The sequence below is a fragment of the Pholcus phalangioides genome, unplaced genomic scaffold (assembly GCF_987345545.1).
Source record: "Pholcus phalangioides strain wild (caught in Gottingen) unplaced genomic scaffold, Ppha-v1.0 ptg000001l_1, whole genome shotgun sequence".
Classification (NCBI taxonomy): domain Eukaryota; kingdom Metazoa; phylum Arthropoda; class Arachnida; order Araneae; family Pholcidae; genus Pholcus; species Pholcus phalangioides.
Window position 1 is genome coordinate 897,461 of NW_028301594.1, and position 14,602 is coordinate 912,062.

Sequence of the window (14,602 nt, forward strand, 5' to 3'; positions counted from 1 at the left end):
TTTTCATAGAAGATTATGAAATGTACAAAATATGCATTAAAATTGTGAAAATATGACCTATCATGTAAAAATAGAAAAATACGTAAAAAATAAAAAAATATGCAATGATAGCGCTGTGGTTGCCGCTGTGGTGGTCGAGTGGTTATAGTGCCGGACTCGTGATGCGAGAATCCGGGTTCGAACCCCACAGTGGTGGTCGGCTGAAGTTGGTTTTCTGTGGTTCCCAACTTCAAGGCGCAAATGCGAGCCGATCTCCCCGTTAAAAAGTCTCGCCACAGAGAGCAACAGTCCTACAACGGTAAATCATTCAACCATAACACTTCACTCATAGTTAGTAAAACTGGGGGCAGATGACAGCACTACACATAACAAGCATTACACAGAAACAAACTTTACGTCAGGTTGCACTACACGTACACGCACATTCCCGCATGTACCGATTCGTTGGGGGGTTCCGCGCGGGGGGGGGTGCATGTGTGGTGTAGCAGTAGTAGGTAGGGGCTCGGGGATCCATGATGTTCTTAAGTCAGCCACCTCGTTGGGCAATTTGCCTGTTGTGGCGTTGTATTTGTATTTGTATTTATATATAGAAATTGGAGCCCTACTAATCAGACGTAGAATAACTAAACAATAGATCACGATCACACAAGCTTTAGTATTCATTAAATATATGTTATAAGTCAGTTTTCATTCTGAAGGGAAAAAATTATTTACCTATTAATGGCTTTAGATCTTCCCAATGATTCAATCATTTTTATTTGATTCCAAAAATTGATAGAGCAACTGGTAAAAAGCATTCCACCTGTCTGGTTCCAAATTTTTACAATAACTTACTAAATGAAATTACTAAAAAAACAGCATCCATATCCACTTTTAAGAAAATCTTGAAAAAATATCTTTTTATGATCACTAACATTTCTTTTAAAATTTTCATTCAACAACCCCTTTTCTAAATCACATTACTTTCTATTTACCACAGGTTAGCTCTCGTTATATATATATAACTTTTTCTGCACTACCTTCATAATAAAACCCTTTAAACTTTTATTTAGGCCAGGGGTTCTCAAACTGTGCGCCACCAACCTTTGTCAGGGGGCGTCGTGGAGCAGTGACCCTCACAAAGGTTTTTTTTAAAAATATTCTTTGTTAAACAGCTCTGGGGAGTTGGCGAATAAGCATTGAATAGGGAAAAGAGGCACAGTGGGTTGAAAAACTTCGAGAACTTTAAATTTATTCTGAATCTATGAATAAACGCAATAGAAAAAAAATTTAGATTTCATAAAACTGTTTATAGATACCATTATAAGATAGAGAATCTATTTTACAGAATAAAAAAGCAAACAGGAACTTATCTATGCACTTTGATAAACTTGACTCTTCATTCCTAGCTTTCACTTTCATTAAATTAGAAGTTTGTTAACAGATCCTATGACCAAAGCATATTCTCCTCAAACAAATGGTATTTGTGAGAGACTTTGTAAAACCAAGAAGAATGGGTTTTTTTGAGGCAGCTATGAGAGCCTTTCTGAATAAAAGTTTATGGGGATCATCAGGTAGCTGCCACAGGGCCAAAAAAATTACTTCAATAAGTCTTCAGTGCAATACATGGAGTTATGTTTGTTCACTGTAATTTCTTTCTGATATTATTTCAGTTATTCACAATAGTACAATTTGTCTAGTTATGATACAATTAAATAATAACAGCACACACACTCATGAATATTTCACTAATTACACAGTTTCAGACATGCCACTATGCTTTGCTGAAAAATTTGTTCAAACTGTGACAATAATTTTGCACTAAGTCAGCTCTTAACTGTTGTCTTGTTTCATCAGCCACATGCAGTTGATGTCAAAAATAGATTATCACTAGGGCTGAGATTTCTATGACTTTGCATATTTCTTTATGTTTATGCATATTTCCCTATTTTCAAGTAATAGATTGTTTGTTTCGTGATTTTTTTGTATTTTAAGGCTTTTTTTTCCTATGATTTACTGTATTTTTAATGTATTTTTTCATGACTTCCAAGATCATGATTTCAAAGTATTTTTCGCAGTTTTCCAAATTTAATTCATATTTTCATGTTTTAGAACATCAATTTGCATATTTTAGCAGAATGATGAAAAGGTATTCGTTTTCCTTAAACTTATTTTTTATTAGCTTATTTTTTATTAGCACAATTGGCAATATTACGTACATTATCGATGATATTAGCAATAACTGACAATTTTACTTACCTTTGGAATCCTTTTTGACAATGATTGGTGATTTTTTGGCAATTTTATTTGTGTGCCTATGGCATCACTTTGGACAATGATTGTTGTTTTTCTGAAATTTTCTCGAGGAAATATGGTCAGCCTATTTATAAAGTCATATTTTGTTTTTACGGCATATGTTTTTAGGGCATAATTGCATTTTTTATGCAGCATATTCTGTCATTTTTTACGTCACAAAAATCCTAGCCATCACAATAATGTGGCTCAAGATTGTGTATAATAATAATTGGGGTGTTGCGAATGCAAGTGGTGTAAGTCAAGATTTGGTTGAATTGTACTTAGATACATAAAATAATAAGAATTACGGTACCTACTTAGGAATGATTCAAGTTGATGAAACAGCCAACAGATGGCAATAATATAATTTTCCTGACACGATAATAGCTAATAATCTCAAATTCAAATTTCTTGCTCCTGAAAAATGATTTCAAATCGACTTACACCACTTGCATTCTCAACCCCCCTCCCCCCACAATTACCATTATTTATTTATTTATTCATTCAATATTGTTCGGCAGAGGCCTAGCAATATTGGAAGTATGTTAATTATAATCAATTAACATACTTCCTCGAATATATAATGACTCCTCAATTATTTATTTTTTTCAAACAATTTTTTCCCTGGAATAAAAAATAATGAAAAATCTAAGCAATGAGAATAAAAATTAACAATGGAGATTTTCGAGCAATTAATTCTCATGACAAAGTTTCAGAATGAAACTTCCAATTCACGAACATTTCAGTGTCTTATAATGCAGAATATATTGTTTTTATCATAATTATTAGCACAATTTATGCACATATTACCTTTTCAATGTAACGAATCAAAGCTTCTCTGTTATTATTCCATTCTTCTGTTAAGTTTTCCGCCCTTGGGTATTTGCAACAGGACAGTTCCAAGGTGATTTCGAAACAGTTGCTGAATACGTAATTGAAATCTTGAAGGCCACCTAAAGTAGGTAGAAAATATATACACAGTATAGTTTCACAGTATAGGAAGGTACACAATTATTTTTAAGTAGACCTTTAATGTAATCAAGTCCCACAGTAAATCACACCTTGAAAAGAAATCTTTTGCCCAAAAATAATATAAAAAAGACCAAAGATAAAGGCAAATAGCAAAACAAGAGAAAATCCTGACGTGGTCAAGACACACCATTGATACCATTCAGAATAGAGTGCCATTGCCTACTCTGGTAATGAGTAAAAGTTACCATGGGGTTTCTATTTATCTGCTATTATTATTTCCTTAGTCTACTAGGTTGCCGTCTGAAGGTGCCGTCACCTCCTAGGGGGTTGCTGGAATTTTGCTTTACTTAATTTTTTTTGTTTGTTTGTTATGTGTTGTATTTGCCGTTTCCCCAGTATGTTGTAAAAAGGTTTAATTGTCGCGCGCGGAATATCTCTCACTTCGGATTTGTTTTTTTCTTAGGTTCTACATGTCATATTTCCATTTTAATTAATTTTTTGAGTAATAGTTGTTATTAACAGATGGTATTTTTGTAGCCTGAAATATAATGAGAAATTGGATTTTCTGGATGTTATGCCAAAACTAATATTTGGAAAGAAAAGTGATTTGTCTCCTCCGGGAATCAAACCCAGGTCCCCTTGCATACCGGGCAAGTGCACTAACCAATACGCCAGAGACAACTTTACAATTCCTTATAACACACATTAGTAGCATGACACGTTGAGTGGAGACAAAGCAGCCTCCCTTAACTACAGCAATTTTTACCCCAGTTGGTGTTTTTGTATTCAGAGATGGTATTTTTTTGGTCCGAAATATACTGAGAAATTGAATTTTCTTAATGTTATACCGAAAAACTAACATTTGGAAAGAAAATTCCAATATTTGAAATTCAAAATAATATTTGAAAATACCATCTCTTAATACAAAAACGCCAACTGGAATAAAAATGGTTAAAAGTTAAGGGAGGCTGCTACATCTCCACTCAGAGCTTCACGCTACTAATGCGTGTTATAAGGAATTGAAAACAGTCTCTCTGGTATATTGGTTATCACACTTGCTTGGTATGCAAGGGGACCCAGGTTCGATTCCCAGAGGAGACAAATCACTTTTCAAAATTAGTTTCGGCATAACATCCAGAAAATTCAATTCCTCAGAATAGCTGTTATGTTTTTAATCCCGCAATAGTGTTTTCATTGAACCCAGAGACTTTTTGACCAAACTTTTTTTGGAATGGCTGTTGTATTATTTGAACAGGAGTCCCGGTTTTTATTATCTCCAATCCCGTATCTGGTCTGAGGATATTATATTTTTTAAACTTTATATCTTATCTCTCATTTAGTCTATGAATGTTGTTTTGTTTGCTATTCTTTTCATCGTCATTTTTCATATAACAGCCCTTTTTGATGATGTGTTGGCTATTTTTTTTTCTTTGGCAAGAAAGTCGTCAGAAAACATGACTCTGTTTTACTCGTGGTGACTTCTCGTCATACTTTTGAGTGTTTTTATTGTCAATGAAAAAATTGCCAAAAGTGATAATACTGTAGCTGTTCCATGCCCTTAATATAATGCTGGAATTCGTTACACAACTGCAACTGCCAAGATCCATAGACTCTCATTAACGGAGGTTGACAAAGGCTCCAGGCAGTCCGATATTAATTATTTTTTTTTTGGCAATAAAGATTTATTATAGAGGAACCTACCACTAAACCAGCATGCATGTCATTGATAGTCCTCTGCCAAACTTCTAACGAATTGGTACATATTGGAATGTGTGTATACATGTTGTGAACCTATAACGTGAAGTTTGTTTCGGTGTAATGCTTGTTATATGTAGTGCTGCCATCTGTCATCAATTTCTATAACTACGCGTGAAGTGTAATGATTGAACAATTGTACCGCTGTAGGCCTGTTGACTATAGAGGAGCCTGGGGATCCATGACTTTTTTTTTTAATTTAAATTACTCACATTCGTTGATGAAACAAAACTTGTGCTTGGCGAAAAACAGAGGTTTTGAAAGGGAAAATTTTTGAAAAACTCCAGCAGCTCAAACATTCAAGACTCCACTGTACGGTACATCATACCAGATGTGGGCCACTTGTGATCTGAGACAGCACAGAGGGTCACTCATGTCATCTTTAAATGTGCTGCAGGTCACACAAGTGATATATAAATCTCCTACGGATCACATAAGTAAAGAGTAAATATATCGAGAGCAACTTAAGTGATCTATCAGTGTGCAGTGAGAAATTTGAGTGATCTAGAACTGATTCCACAGGCCACTCAAGAGATACAAAACTGTACCGTCAGCCACTTCATACAGCGATATATAAATGCACCGCAAGTTGCTTAAGTACTCTGGAAGTGTGCCTCAGTGATTTGTAAGTATGCATTGGGTCATTCGAACAATCTACGAATGTGCCACAGGACACTCAAATCATTTGAAAATATGACTACAGCTGCTTGTGATAAATCCGTAAATTTGTCCCAGAATGTGCCCAGAAATTAAGTGACCCAGAAATGTGCCACTTAGTTCATTTTTAACACACAATTAAGTCTGAGGTCATGGGCCACCTCAGATGACTCCACGGGCCATGGGTCGAGTGCGTGTGATTTAAACAGATCTCAATCAAGAACCCGTCGTACCTACCTGTTACATCATACCACTCCGCTCCATTGGTGATCCCGTCAGTAAAGTCATCGTACTGACACACGTTACCTTCATGCATGTGCGGATGCGCATCAGAGTAAGTATGAGCCAAGTGTTTGAATATCGAGTCATCGGGTGACAAACTCGGGAAACCTTGAGCCTTATGAGCCCTCGAGTCGTCGAACGGATAGCTAGCAACCAAAGCACCTCCGTGGAGGTTGGCCGAGAGCACAAAAGGGTTGGACACTATCCACGACATGAGGCTCACGGTCTCCGGCTGCCGTCCGACAGTCATGTCATGGTAATCCAGTTTCACGAACTGGTCCGGAAAATCCCTATTCAAGTCGACGCCGTTGGCGTTCTCCCTACCGGAGACCGTCCCGGATCCACTGCAATCCCCCTCCCGGGACTTCTCGAATCCGTCCGGATTCGCCGACGGCATCAAATGGATGTCCACGGAATCGACCAGGTTCGCGATCCGCTCGGACTTGTTGTAGTTCGACAGCAAGTACTCGGCCAAGTACACCAGCAGCTCCCTGCCCAACGCTTCGTTACCGTGGATGTTCGCGACATACTTGAACATGGGTTTGACGTCCTCCGAGGAGGACCGATTGTTATTTATCCTGATGACGAGGAGGTCCCTGTTTTGGACGCTCCGGCCGATCGAATAGACGTCCGCGAGATCGGCATATTGCTCTTTCAATTCAAACAGAGTCCTCTTCAGATCGACGTATCTGTGGTAATGTGTTGTGTTGAAGGCGGCGGTGGCACCGCTCAAGTTGTCTTCGCAAGAGACATCATTGGACAGCGATAGAAGTACCGCGAACAGATGGACGAGGGTCGGAGCTACCACCAATCTATGACATATGGAGAAGCGCACCATCATCATTATTTCATGATCATGTCTGGGATATTGTGGGCAAGTTTCAGTTTTGTTGACATAATAAGGGAGGAAGAAAAAACTGTACAGTTGTTACGTAAGGACTGACTGGATCTGCACATGCTCCTAATAATTTTCTTGACCATACAACCCATATCTTACGGGATATTAAAATTTATTTTTTGTGCTAACCATATATTTCCAAATTAAAAACGGGACACTGTCCAATGGCATAAAAAAATATTTCCCCATACCTATGCTAAGGCATGATTCCACCCAGGGCCGTCTTAAGAGCATTACGGGCCCCCCCGGGCCAAGTGGTTTTACTGAGGCCCTACCTAGTAAACAAAAAATTTCATCTAGGTCTCATTTTTGTGAGGCCCCGGTGGGCCGTGACCGGGTAGGCTCATGTGTTAAGACCATCGAGGAGAAATAAAATCCTGTATTTCTCCTCTAAGGTTAAGACGGCATTGACCCCCTTCCGAATCCTGACGTGGGGTTCCCAGGTCAGAATTTTCAAATGCCCCCCCCCCCCCCCCCCAGTGAATTTATAGCAAACAAAATATCGTTCCGCACCGCAAACATATCAACTCCAACATTGGGAGGGGTCATTCTCAAGGCCAACACACATTTTGGTGTCCCATGTAATGTAGAAAGGGCAGTTAAAGGGTGCATTCGGTGCTACCCCCCCCCCCAGTCCAGCGCCCGGGATACCAGACCCAACTATAGACTCGATTGAGGCAGATTGGCCCACCGGCGCCCCATGTAAATTGTACCCCCATTTGGTGCTGTGGTACCATTTTTTGAATTTATATGTCATACATGCATAAGCAGCGCACGATTTTCGATTGTTTGTACTCTTATTCTGCACATGGGTTTGTTTTTTTAATATATCTGTAGTATTTTTTGATATGTGGCACAAGTGCATTTCTCTGCACACGACTTTTGGCAAATTGCAGGTTTGACTGTCGCATCTGCATGTGGCTCCTCAAGTGAAAAGTAGGACAAGAGACCAGACAGTTCGGAGGTGCAGGAAATAGCAAGGAGAACAAGCTTGAATGTCGACAAATAAAATAACTTCATAAGTAGTCAAGAATAACGCGCCGATTGAGGCCCTTGTTGCGGATGTCGGAACGAACGATCTCACTATCAATGAGCTTATATCGTAAAAGCAATGGAGCCTGGATGAGTTACTGGTCATACCTATCTTTAAAGCAGTCAGACACCGAAAAAACACTGAAATATTACCAATAGCGAGAAATAAAGGGTTGTTATAAATTGCCTCCAGAAGAAAGCCACTGAATATATATATATAAGTTTCAATAAGAGATTAGAATAATAATTAGTAAGTTTAATAATTAGAATAAGTTAATAATCAAGTTTTTTCTGTAAATTTCTGAGAAACTAACTTTTTTGGCTGAAGGAAACGATGGAAAATAAAGAGATGCCAAAAATATTCATACCCGTGAAATCAGAAGATTTCATTTGAAGTCAAAGATAGATGTCTCTAGAAAACAAAGCTAATTCATCACGGCACGTTTCATGGTTTCAGGTTCACGAAGTTCTAAGGGAAAATAGTATTAATCGATATTTTTCAGTGTAATTCCCATTTTGTTGAAAGCGAACTCAACTTTCTTAAACATTGTTGAATTAATAAGTTACAGCACCTATTTTATTTTTAAATTGCTTCTCAGAAGAAAATGAAAAGAGAAAATTTCGATCACGTACGCAGAAAATGTTATCTAAAATTGACAACAGATGCCTCTAGTGAAACCGAAACTAATTTTGATTGGAACGCGCAATTAACGAAACCGAAATTGATAAAGGACATGATTTCCGATCCCACGAACAAAATATATAAAAATGATTTCAACCGATATTCGACTTCATCAAATTTCTCTTTTAATTGAGCTTAATTGTAATAAATTTGATCATAATAATAACTCGCAATGTAAATTTCTCCAAAAAAAAAGAAAAAAAAAAAGACACATTGTTAAAATATGGATCAATTCAAAAATTAGTGTTTCAAATCAATAGCAGATGACGCCGATAAAAGCATTTTTAATCGATATTAACCCTAAATTGCATATAATTTTCATGTAAGGTAGTTATATAAATAGTTTTTCACGAACGATAATTTTAATTAGAGTAACTAAAATCATAAAATTTAATGCTTGAATTGTTAATTTGATTAGTAGTTTGATTTAATAATTAAATTTCTTAATAATTTAAGGTCTTGATAATAATTTGATGTAATTTCTTAGCACTTCTATCGTTCATAGGCGATTTCACTGAAAATTAACAGCTTCTCCATGAATAATATTAACTAGTGTTCCGAAAAAATCGATTACCTAATAGAAGACAGAAAACTTGCATGAATGAGTTCAATGAAACAGGAATTAAATCAGCTTTATAAATACAATAAGGAAACATACAACTAATAAATAAGAACAAATATAAAAATCTTGTACTACACAATTTTTTTTTTACAAATCACGTACTCTGCGGTCACAAACAGCAATGCATTATATCTGCACATAAATGAATAAAAAAATAGTAGGTCTAATAAACGAAACTAAAATATTGCACAAAATTTTCATGTTGAGGCAAGATTCGGGTATACAGTATATATGTTTTCTCCCTTTTTTTACCAAGGGTCATCAAATTGATATCAAAAGCATGTTTACAAATATAATTACTCTATGCACCAAGAGATTTTTCTTTTGTCCACCGAGATATACAACTGTTCACACAGGTCCTTTCATATGAATCTAGCTTGATTTAAGTATATGGCGATTTGAATTTGCATGCAGAAATGAAATCCCAAGAATTCTTAGACAAGAAACAATACCATGTAAATGCTTATGAAAAACACTGACATAGAAGAGAGAGCAAAGTTTAACATGGTATCGATTACACATAAAATCATATTTCCTGTTAAACAATATCACCAAACTTTTCTTGTTTCAAAAACAAAATATGACACCACACTTTCAATTTCTGATAAATATTCTAATCACAGGTTTGATTGAATGTGTCATATTCATACAACCTTTGATCATATGAGAAACATATTTCAGGTACACACGTTAGCCCTAAGATACATGTTAAATGAGTAAAATAAGCTCGGTATAATTTTTTTGTGTTATCAAAAGCAAAAAAGTAATTAAAAAATTAAAATAAAAAAATCAAAATGCCATTTTTCACAAAAGATCTCCATCACATTATGAAATTTTTATACTTTTCTATTGAAGCATATCTATGTACCATCAAAGGGTGAAGGTATTTTTTCATGCTGAGAAAGGAGAAATTGTATTTGAGCTTTTTCAAATGGCATTAACAATCATAGCTGAAAAAATAATAAAATAAAATGTAAAAAGGGTTGTTCAGAAAGTAAAGATACAACGGCTACCATCTATTCAAAACATTTTTGTTTGACAAACTGTCTACTAAAAATTATTCACCAGTTCACATGCATTATTTTTCGACATAATTGTAACCAGTGTCCCAACATTTATTTAGTCTGGGAAGTAGTTCCTATAGATGGTGATAGACCTTATTTGTGCTCGGTTTGAAAGAAAGTTCCTATACTTGGTGTTTGGTGAAATAGTCTCTATATCATTAGTGTCAGAGAAATCTACCGCTGGCTAACAAAACCACATTGCACCTTCATTTTTATTGCATCAATGTCATGGACCTGTTGCCTCAAGATGATTATTCAGTGGGAAAAATAAATGAAAGGCGCTGGGCAGAGGGTCCACATGATGCATGGCCGAAATTCACCACTTGAATCTTTTTGAGCTATGCATTAGTGGCATTCTCTGTGCGAGACAGAGCAAGTAGACATCACTTGTTAACATTACCTTCCATTTGTTTTGAACTGCCCGTCAAAGGTGTTGCAAGTTTGACAATATGCAGCAGCTTAAATTGTGACACTGGGAGACAAAAAGCCAATCAGAAAAATGCCTTCTTTGTCGTAAAAGAAAGAAAATAAATCACATTTAAGAAGCATTTTTTTCTTCTTCTGAAATCGAGGTTTTCTATAGTTTTGAATTCAAGGCTTTTGATGAGTATATTTGGTGTCATTGCTAATGATTGCTACTTGGATTCACAAACATATATCCTACTGGAAGAGAATTCATGGTATCACATCGTTAAGCTTTGTGTATTCAGTTCTCATAAACGAGACAATTTCTTTGTGGATATCTCCTGAGTGCTCTCATTTGAGGATAAGTATGGCAAAGTGCACTTCACAACTGGTGAGATTGTGAGCCACCGCCACCATTGTCAACTCTTAATACTCAAGTTGGAATTGTCAATATAGTAATGACAAAATACCATCAGTGAAAAGTTAAAGCATCATTGTAAAAGTTTCATTATGCGCATTACTAATGCACATAATGAAACAATATTTTCAGCCTGTATGTTATTGTTACTTTCTGAACCACCCTTTGCAAGATGCTAACATAGCAATTTGCCCACTATTATGGTGGATTGCATTGTATTTGAGAACACATTCTCATTAGAATTGGGTAGAGATTTTTTGCACTTTAATCGTTTGTCCACTATCATAATGTAAAACAAGAAAGAATTAATGCAATCCACGTAAGTCACATTAAGAGTTCTTAATCGTAATCTTGACATCAACCAGACATAAAAAAATCACAAATTTGCATGAAAATTAAATAAACCTAATCCATGAATTGATTTACAATGGTAATTGATTTTAAAGTAGGTTCAAGTGATGGCTACATTCTTCTTATAACCTTCTCAATAAAAAATTTGATAGGTGGCAACAGGTCTTGCACCAATGTTATTCAAATGTCACAAATAGAAAAAAAAAAGTCGGGAAAAAAAATTTCATTTGGCTATTAACTATCGATAAAAAAATATTTAAAATTGTAAAAAAAAAGATGAAATATGAAAGTATACTGGCCCTAAAAACATATATTAATGAAAATAAGAATATATTTTTGCATTAAGATAGAAAGGTTATTTTCAAATTTGGAAAATGCAGTGGTGACAGTCAGGAGAAAGACATTTCCTTAACAAATGAAAATTTGTTAAAGCAAATTAAAAAAAAATTTATTGATGAAAAAACTAAAAACAGAGAAGCAACTTTTTAGAAACTGGAATATGAATATAGAAAGTGATGAAAAGAAAAGTTGTGTGTCAAATACATTCAAACTACTGGGACACAATTTACGCCAATTTCGTGAGAATGATCCACATATATTTAAAAAAAATGATCTGCATATAAATTGAATTCCCTCTCTAAAGGAAAATATTCAATTGCCACAAAATCTTTAGACATTGTATGACTCCAATTACAAATCTATAGCAGAAACATTCGGAAAACTTATATGTGGATAATTGAGAAATTTGTATATGTAAAACACAAGATTTACATAGTCAATATCCTAAAAAAAAAACTCAGTGGAAATATGTTTTAGAATTTAAATAATGCTGCAAAAATCATCAAAATTAAAAATATGTGAAACTAAGCAACAGAAATAAATGTCATGATACGAGTACACTTAACAAAAAAGATGAAAATGAAATAATTTCATAATACCAAAAGAGGCAGCCAACTACTGAAATGCAAGCCATAAATGTTAAGTTAAATATGGCTATACTTAGGCCACTCTAAAAGTTTTAAGCAGCAAAATGATTCCGATAGTTCACACTTTTTCCCCTTCAAAAGTATTCCCTCCTAGTACATCAAGACACTTTCACATTTTTTTAACCCCCCCCCCCCTCCCTTTTTTAAAAGAATTCTGGAATTCAACTTTCTGGCTGTTCAAAATGTCATTCATCTAAAGCTGGACTTAAGCAGATGGAAAAGGTGCAATCACACCATGCAGCAAAATATTTGCGGCCATAAAACTGGATTTCATTGCATTAATTAAAATAGTATTTTATGGTAACTGCTTTAAAAAACTTGGTTTTTGACTGGACCCCAGACTAAGATTTTTTTCTAGCTCCTAGTATTTATTTTCAAAAAAACTTATAATTTCAAATATTGTAAAAATATAGGACCAGTATTTAAGGTCCCCAAAAAAATTTTAGCCTTTCCAATGGTGGGGAGGGGGCATAATCTTGATAGCAACATCAGCCCTTGGAAAAAAAGACTGGCTCATCAACCCTATCAAACTTAAGTGGCAATAAACCATTATTTAAAATTTTATTTCATATATTAGGCATTATTGTTTTGCATATGCAGGGATGCAAATAGGGGAGGGTCAGAGATCTGGTGCTTTGGGTGCTGAACCAAGAGCATTGATATTAGTTTTTTTGTTCAAAATCATGGGGAGGGAGTGCAAAAATGAATACTGACCCCCGGGTGAGAGAGTAAATTGTAATTTCTAGTTGCAACCTTGTGCATGTGTCTCACTGAAGTGAGGGTCCTTAACCACCTGCACTATCCAGTATGCCCATGTGTTAAAACGGCCTTGTTTTCTGAAACCCAATCAAAGACTTTTTTTTATGGATCTGAATTTGAAGACTTTTAGCAAAAACCCTCAACTGAATTTCAGTGGATATACAGAGCAGAAATGAGTTTATCTCTAGGATGCCACATCATCCCTATCACATCTGTCTCACAATATTGAAGGCGGCCACAAAACTATTTTCACACCTGGCTGCTAAATGACCAAGTTCAGCCTTGCATTTATCCCAAACTACTGCTATTTGAAGCTAAAATCAAAACATTACAATTAAATCTCTTAGAAAAACTTAATTTTCTAGATCCTTACAATAAATGCATGAGTAATTACCTTAATAGTCCCCATGATACTATCTAAAAGATATAGCTGCGGCAAACTTCCAGGGTGGTTTTTATGCTTATTTTAATTGAAATATTATTTGTTAATGAATTACAAACAGAGACATAGCATATGCATTACTAAAATTACCCTCTGAAAAATTAAACCGGAACTCAACCAAATAATTTTACACACAATGTTCATTTCGACCACTAATATATATATGCTTCATATACAATTGTTTGAGTTTCATGTTTACATAAGTCACACATTTAAAAAAAATAAGGAACATATCAAGACGTAAATTGTAACAGATCAGCTATTATTGCCTACCTATGGGGGAAATACTATTTTATTGCAAGATACACTCAGAATGAACAACACATCAATACAGTGAAACCTTGACGTAACAATATTCTGTAGACCAAGAAAAAAATATCATTGTAGAGGGATTATTGTTTTATATATCAAAAGGTAACAATATCACGTGCCATCAAATTCATGCTATTGTTGGCATCTTTCCTAAATAGCCGTTGTTAGTACCACAAAAAAAAGTGCTTTTGAGTATTTATTCACTGCAAAAAATTGTAACAGATCAGTTGACTAACAAAATTCAGTTCAATGTGCGTGTGTGTGTATTGCTCCCGTAAAGAGGTATATTGCAATACAGTTTAGTTTATCACACAAAAAGTAGTGATTCCAAAAAACTTCAACACTTTTGATGATCAGGTAGCACCAAACACTGATATTGTTAGACATCCTCAGAAGAACTAAAATGTAATGAACTTAAAAATATACTGAAGGATATTTAGATTAAAAAATATATTGCTGTATAGCAGTTTCAAAATCTCAAAAATTATTGCTATACAGGGGTTTACAGTAGCAGTAAAGGATATCATTCTATGGAGAGGAGTTCAACATTAGACTGTAGGGGATTACAAACAAGGTTTAAAAAAATATTGTAGATGAATTTATCATTACATTGAGTATCGTTGCAGCGAGGTTTCACTGTAATGTAAAAAAATACATATATCTTCCAACTCGAACATCCTACTCAGAAGGT

At 35.2% G+C, this 14,602-nt stretch overlaps 1 protein-coding gene across 1 annotated transcript in view; it reads right to left on the reverse strand.

The window, feature by feature from the left end:
- Positions 1-6,841, reverse strand: part of LOC149089632 (carboxypeptidase D-like) — a 55,479-nt gene extending 48,638 nt beyond the window's left edge. Inside the window, exons 1-2 of the mRNA XM_089232437.1 lie at positions 5,896-6,841; positions 3,085-3,227 (exon numbers count right to left, since the gene is read on the reverse strand). Coding sequence (XP_089088563.1) covers positions 3,085-3,227; positions 5,896-6,784 — 1,032 coding nt within the window. The 5' untranslated portion in view covers positions 6,785-6,841. The remainder of the gene's footprint in view (positions 1-3,084; positions 3,228-5,895) is intronic.
- Between the last annotated feature and the right edge of the window lie 7,761 nt (positions 6,842-14,602).